Here is a 7,511-nt window from a genome sequence, read left to right as displayed (position 1 = left end):
GAGGGAAAAGAAAAAATCCCCCCCCCCCCCCCCCCCCCCGGGGGAATGACCATGCCACATTCCTTTTTCATTCTCTCTGGATTTTGAGCAAACATGCACGTGTGCCCAGTGCCCAGCATGTTTTTCTAGCCCAGGGCAAGTTTTTAGCCACCCCAACTCTGAAGCCTTCCCCACTCAGTGTTTCTCTACTTGAGTGCTCCTAATTGTTTCCCTCTCTTTTCCTTGACCAAACCCTCATTTACATTCCTCAGCTTTCTACAAAGCCTAGCTGAATGTTCTCATTCACAGTATTTAAGTTTCATATTTGGGAGGATGAAGGCAGAAATATACAACACTGTCTTAAATGTTTTTCTAGTGGTTGTTTTTTGTTTCTTTTTACAAGCAAAAATACTGAGATTCAGAGGTGCATAGGAGCTCAGCAAGACCACTCAGTCAGAAGACAGCAGCCCTGGGCGTGGGCTTGGCCCTGTGAGCCCAGACCCTTGCTCTTTCCTATGGGGAAGACACTGCAGAGAAAACTGAGGACAATGTAAGAAAATTAATGCTAGGCAAATGATACGTAACCACCTCAGTGCTCTCTTTATCCAGCTGGGTAGCTGGCACTAGAAAAGAACTGAGATAAGGGGAGGAGGTTTGAAGCTTCCCACGGTGAACCTGCGAGAAGGGAATACTGAGTCTTCACTGATGATACTATTCTCTCCAGGCACCAAGAACCGTTTTTCTCATGGCACAAAGACCATGGAGGACACTACTGGGTAGCACATATGTTAATTACTCCAAATATTCTTATTTACATCATAGATCTAGCTTAAAGTAATTAAGTTCATCTAGTTAAAAGAAGCCTTAATCCCATATGAAATTTTTCTTTGTTTACTAACTGTTCTAGGTTTTATTAAGAATGGCTAAGGACATGATAGCTGGTTTTAGAGTTATTATAGCTGGAAAGAACTCTCTCAGGAGGACTTGGAAACACTAGTATGAGATTAAAAATTTCTTCTAAAAGTGAAGAAAAAAGTTAGGAGAAGCAGATGTGAGGGAAGTCCAACCCCAAAGGTGAGATGATTCTTAGCACTTCTACTAGATGCCTCCACCTCTGTGGCACAGTCAGCAGCATGCTCAGCTACAGTGCTGGAAGCCACATGGCTCATTATGGGTTCAGATCTCCATGTCAGCCTGAAAACATACCGGGCATGTACATGTACAACCAAGATGCTGAAGACTAGAAGGCTGAGGGAAGAGGACTGCTGTGTGACCAGACACTGTTGAGGGTGCTTCTCTTCCTCTTTCTTGGCATGCGTGTATCCTCCATCATGAATAAAACAAAAACTTAAATATATATATATATTCCAACTAGCCCTGGACACAAAAGGTACGAGATACCTCTCAGTGAAACACTGATCTGGATTGTAATCCCTAGATTGAGCTCCTTAAAGTTTCTTTTTTTTTTTTTCTTATTTTTTTTTGGAGAGGTTGTTACTATAGGGCACGTGCGCTCACCAGACAGACAGAGAGAGACAGAGAGACAGAAAGCGAGAAATCACCCCCCGGGGGGATGGTCACGCCGCAATCCCTTCTCCTCCATTCTCCTCTCAGGATCTTGGGCATGCATGCACACGCACCCGGCGTGCGTTTTAAGCCACCGGGTCCAGGACGTGAACTGCGGTTGACTATGTGGGAGTCCAGTGGCATAGCCATTACGCTAACTGCTGGTTCCCGCTCCTTAAAAGTTTCTTGAGGAGGCACAGATTGACTTTGGTCCTGCCCTCCATGGTATCAAGCACAGTTACACAAAGACTAATGATGTGTATTTCTCTGTGGCTTGAACAAGCATTTTCATTTGAATGATAAACTCTGGGGTCCTACTTTTCAATATTAAAAATGGAAAATCAGCTATAGTAATTGAACTGAATAGGAGCACCATGAAGAGCCAGCGGGACTATATTATGATAGCAACTGTTAAAGCCACAGGGGCTGGCATGCCTTGGGAATCACAAAGAACTATTGGATTTGGAGTCATGGAACTGAGCAAGTATAGCGACACGAGAAGCCCGACTCTGTAGCATAATGCAGTTGTGTTATGACAGTTTACATGATCAAAATTGGTTGTGGCCAGTCCAGGTGAGTCCACTTCCCTCCAGGAAGTTGAAAACTTCCTGGCACAAATCCATAAAGACAAGCCTTTCTCCATGATTTTTTTCTTCATAAAATTATAAAAGCCACATTCTTGGTTTTCTTGGCCTAAAATTTCTGCTAAACATACAAATGACTTGTTCCTATGGAAACATGCCTGAAAGGAGATATTTGATAGAATCCCAAAGTACTGGGTTGTCAGGAAAGTCATGATACATTTTTGGATAGAAAAAAAAAACAAACTTTGTTTTTATTTCTACATGAGAGCAGTGCTTTCTCAGTTTCAGGAGAGTACTGGCACCTGACCTTGAGAACTGAGTTATGACTTATGATTCACTTTGGCAGTATTTATCCGAGAAGGATTTTGTGATTATTTCTTACTTTAAGTGATAACAGAATTCTCAGGAACGACCATGCCTTTAGCCCCAGTACACAGTGACCCACATATAAAATGTCCTCGAAATGGCACTGATGATAATGCTGAAGATTTCTAAAACAACACAAAGTCTTTCAACAAGATAACAGATATTTCCCAAATTTGGTTTTTGTCTCAAATCACCGAAAAGGATGTAACTTGAGGAAAATAATTCTTACCCCAAATACACTATCCAACAGAGACTAGGGGTTGTTCTGGGTTTTCCCTACCTGCAGAATGGCTCTTTTATACATCTTTATACCCCCCTGCATACAGTGGGGAAAAATCATGGATTTTTGAACCCAACGAATGTGGTTACAGAACTGACCCAAATGACATATACTTTCTTGTTTTCAAGATAAAGGCTTTTCGTCCATGTTTCTTCCTCACTTCAAAACAAGGCATCCAGTATTGTGCCTTGAATACACAGTTAAAAAGACTTTCTCTATTTACAATTGCTAAAACATGGAACCAATCTACGTGTCCAAAAAAATGATGATAAACAACAGCACACACATACTATGGAATAGTACTCAACTCTAAGAAACAATGAGACCCTATCATCTGACTCAAAGTGGATGAACATATTCTAGGAGACTTAACGTTGAGTGAAGGGAGCCAGACTTTGAAAGATACACACTGTATATACCCCGTTCAATGGGTACCAAGTATCTGCACTCTGTGGCAGAAATTGAGAGATCTGAAGATAGGTTAGTCGAGAGGGTATGTGTAGATACCAGAGGCTATCAGGCAGGGGAGTAATTGGTACAGGGTGGATGTGAGCTACAAAGGAATGGAACATTTAACAGACCAAAAAAAAAAAAAAAAAAGTAAAGGTCTCTGCTGGAAAAAAAAAATATTGTATATATCATGGTGGGGACTTCTCTGTAAAATGTGAAATTAATCTGAATAATAATTTTAAAAAGACTTTCTCAATTCTATACCTTACCACATTGCGCCTGGGTCCTGGGCTTGACATCTGGCTTGCATAAGGATAACATGGAGCCAAAGCAGATCTGTACAAGTTTAGAAAGCATTCCTTCTCCTTCCCTAGCACTCGGAAAGGCCCCTTCATCCTGCTCCTGAGATACTGACAACAGCGACTCAATGAACATCACAACCTCCTAGAAAGGGCCTTGACTCTGGTTCAACACAATAGTGAGGCCTGACTTCATTAGAAAAGAAAGAATCACTTCACCTAAGTTGTAAGTACTAGAAATACTTGGGATTTGACAAACGAAGCTACCAACTGCTATTGGAGTTGGCCCAGAAATAACTGTTGCATAAGAGACAGAAACAGCTTGTGAGAACTCTGATTCTTTGATTCTTCAGATCAGAACACAAATTTTAGTTCGAGCTGGTGGCTTACTGGTGGGAGGTATTAAAAAAAGGTACAAGAAGCATGTACAGCAAGCTGGTTTGCAGAAGGTGGGAAGCTGCCTAGATGAGTCAAACTTACAGATTTTAGGATCCCTGTGGCATCTTCATGGAGCCAGGTAGGGTAGACCACTTCATCATTCAGTATGGCCTCAAAGAGGTCGTCTTCATTCTCCGCCTCAAAGGGCGCATGTCCACAGAGCATCTCGTAGAGCAACACGCCCATGGCCCACCAATCCACTGCAGGCCCGTACAGCATTTCCTGCAGGATCTGTGCAAAGGAGGGGGTAAGAAGTGCACTGTGCACCTGATTAACAAACATATTGTTCATGACAAGGGAAAAGGGTGGATAGAAAACAACAAAATGACAAAAAAAAAAAAAAAAAGTCTTCTCTGCTGGCAGGCAGGTTTCATTCCATCTCTACAGAGTGGTCTGTTTCTCCTGTGGTCAACTCAGAGGCACCGTCTCATCAAAGGGATCAAACATTAAAGGCCTATTTAGCCAAGGTGATGGCACATGCAGATCCCAAACAGAAAAGGGCTCTGAAAACAGATCCATGCAGAAAAAAGAACAGACTGGGTTCACTCACTCGTGTGGGAAAGATTCAAAAGCTTTTCTTAGTCCTCCCTAATGAGACTGTGATTAAATCGCCAAGTACAGACAAAGGAGAAAATAAACTGAATAGTGAGGAGTGGATCACACTTTGTCATAATTTAGGGTAAAGTCTTTAAGCAGCTGCAAAATTTATGAAAAAAACTTTTCAACTCAAATTCTTATTCAGAGGAACCCAGGACATTTTCCAGTCCTCATTCACCCAGTGAGCATAAATGAGTCTGGAGGTGTCAGCTTTCAGTGCTGCCCACAAAGCTGCAGCTCACAAAAGCAGCCAGTGGCATTTCTGGTCAGGATTTCAGTGGAGCTCAGATTTCCAAAGCCGCACCCAGCAGCTGCACTCACCTCTGGAGCAATATAGTCGGGCGTGCCACAGAATGTGGCCGTGGTGACTCCATTGCAAATCCCCTCCTTGCACATTCCGAAGTCTGCCAGTTTGCAGTGGCCCTCGTGATCCAAGAGTACATTGTCCAGTTTCAGATCTCTGAAAGAAACAAAGAGCAGCATGTTCTAGGGCAGCTGGCCCAACAGCCCACCTGGGAGAGAACCAGCTCCTGGGATGGGCAACCAGATCGCCATGTGACCACAGGGCTGCAGGAGCTTTCTGCACGCACTTCAAAGGGAACAAACTTCTCCAGTCTATCAGAGTAAAAGGTCCAGATCAAGTCTCAGAACTTGCGTCATGGTCCCTAGATGATAGGTCCCTACATATAGACTGATCACATGCAATGTGGCTGTCCTTCAGAAACCAGGGGCAGAGCGTGACTTTTCCTGGCCTTCCATTTATCTTGTACCCATGAAAACTCCCCCTCTACCCCCCATCCTCCACTACGGTATCCATCTCTGCCCACTTCGTGAAGATGCGTGGAGCAAGCTGCCGTTGTGCTACAGGCATCAACCGTACAGGGGACCTTCACTTGCAAGGAACTCCCAATATAATGGGGAGACAGATACTGGCTAGATCGCAAGCTCCAGGAAGGCACGGGTCAGGTTGATTTGGTTCGGCATTATGTCTCGCATAGTAGTATCACTAAGTACGTGTTTATTCATAAAACCAGTATGTGGACAGACAGGTGGAAGGGGTGAGAGAACACACCAACTGTTGTGTAATACAAGCGGCATGATGGAAGTACGAACCCGGAGCTGTGAGAGAAACCTAAGAGGAAACGATGAATTCCTTCCAGGGGATGGGAGAGGGACAGCTTCACGGCAGCAGCAGAGCTGTAACTGGGTGAGAAATGAGTCAGTCTTCCAAGCAGGAAAGGCGGGAGTGAGAAGATCGCTGTGAGCAGGATGGAGCAGTTGCCCAGGGCAGGCACACAGGCACGGATATGCAGGTGTGCTCAGAGGACCCTGTGGCCTGAGTGCACTGGAGAGGGACCCACGAGGGAGCACTGGGCCCATGAAAAATCTCAGGGCTGGAGGGGAAGGTTAGGGCCTTTCAAGTGTGAAGGGTCCTGAATGTCCCACTAAGAAATTCTGGTAATTAGATATAGGTAAAAGGGACCCACTGAAGTTCCCTAATGTAAAAAGTGTCAAGCTCTCAGCTGAACATGAGCAAAATCAGCTACAGCACCTGAAAGAGTCCAGGGAAGAGATGTAAAGACCTGAACCAGGATGGCAAAAGCATGGGGTGAAGAAGTGGGGAGTAAATAGAGCTGCAGGAAAAGCAAACCCTGCGATCAGGCTTGCTAACCACCGAGAGGTGGCTGGAGAGGTAATAGGTTAGTCGGTTGTTAGTGTGCAGGCAAAAGAAAAAGAGAACAGGGTTGGTATGGGTGCACCCCAGGTTCACAAGAGGTTTAGTCAATTCCGGGGCCCAGGACAGAGGCGCTTTCCAGCTGTCTCCAAACCCTTAAGGGCACACTCCCCTAAGAGCAGAGAAGTGGTCTTCCGGCAGAACTGCCTGGTAAAAAGGTCTCCATAGAGGGAGGAACGCGGCCTTGCATTGATGAAATATCTGCAAATAAAAGCCAATGCGCCCTCCCTGGCACAGGCTTCTAGACCCTGGGTCTCCCATGGCCACCCACATCCTGGGCACTGTGACAGAAGGAAGCCAGTAACTATGGCAGGAGTGAAAGAGGCCTACAGACCACAGAGCTGCCAGCCTCCAGACAGCCTAGAGAGCACAACTGATGCAGTCTGGCCTGGTGGGTGGCAGATTTATGCTCTGCTTTCTAAACAGACCATGCACTCAGGAACAAACCACATATAAAAGACAGGTGCATGTCAAGTGAGGGCTGTGAGGAGACCTGGGGTTTTGCAGCTACGTCCTAGTGTATGAGCTGCCTGGCGTTGGGCCACCTGGGCTACTCAGCTGGGAGTGATGGTGACCCCTCTCTATGGTGCCTTCACAGTGGCTGGGGCTGACTGCTTTTCTGGAGCATCCCAATCACAGGAGTTGTGTCAGGACAGCCATGGTTCTATTTTCCTAACCCCAGTCTGAGAATGAAAGATCTGCTGGCTTGTGAGGCCATGGGGAAAGGCTAGTCTCTGTCCAGCGTCGAATCCTGTTGCGGGCTCGGAGGAGGAAGGTGATGACAGAGCTGGCGCGACTGGTTCCCACACTGCGCCCTGTGAGTTGATACAACCGGGCCTTACAGGTCTCACAGACAGCGGTCACTGGAAACCGCCCAGGAATGAAAACCAAGTCCTGATTTCCAGGAATCCCTGATAAGTGTGGTAAAAGTGGCAAGGCTTTCTGGGCACAGATCTATGGAGTCACGAAACAGACCTCCTCTGTTTTTCTGCTCCTGGCAGGGGTGTCCCCAGGTGTCAGGGTACAAGGTGAAGGTGTGCCAAAAGCCTGTGCTCCTACTCGGCAAAGCCTGCCTCCTTGGCCTCTAAAGAAGCCCCCAGTCAGCCTCCGCCCCTTCTCCATGCAGAATCCTCCCTCCCAGTGACTGTTTCCAATGGGCTGGGACCTGTGGATGCCGTCTCCCCCCCGGCCCCGCCCCCCACACACACACACACACC

General features: G+C 46.1%; 1 protein-coding gene across 1 annotated transcript in view; it reads right to left on the bottom strand.

Annotated features, from left to right (window-relative positions):
- Positions 1 to 7,511, bottom strand: part of PRKCH (protein kinase C eta) — a 244,505-nt gene that overhangs the window by 22,213 nt on the left and 214,781 nt on the right. Inside the window, exons 11-12 of the mRNA XM_006161771.3 lie at positions 4,881 to 5,019; positions 4,005 to 4,193 (exon numbers count right to left, since the gene is read on the bottom strand). Of these exons, the coding sequence (XP_006161833.1) occupies positions 4,005 to 4,193; positions 4,881 to 5,019 (328 nt within the window). The remainder of the gene's footprint in view (positions 1 to 4,004; positions 4,194 to 4,880; positions 5,020 to 7,511) is intronic.

The sequence above is a fragment of the Tupaia chinensis genome, unplaced genomic scaffold (assembly GCF_000334495.1).
Source record: "Tupaia chinensis unplaced genomic scaffold, TupChi_1.0 Scaffold138921_1, whole genome shotgun sequence".
In the NCBI taxonomy this organism is placed as follows: Eukaryota; Metazoa; Chordata; class Mammalia; order Scandentia; family Tupaiidae; genus Tupaia; species Tupaia belangeri.
The sequence above is the reverse complement of the archived record's forward strand: the minus strand, read 5'-3'. Positions and strand labels throughout refer to the sequence as shown.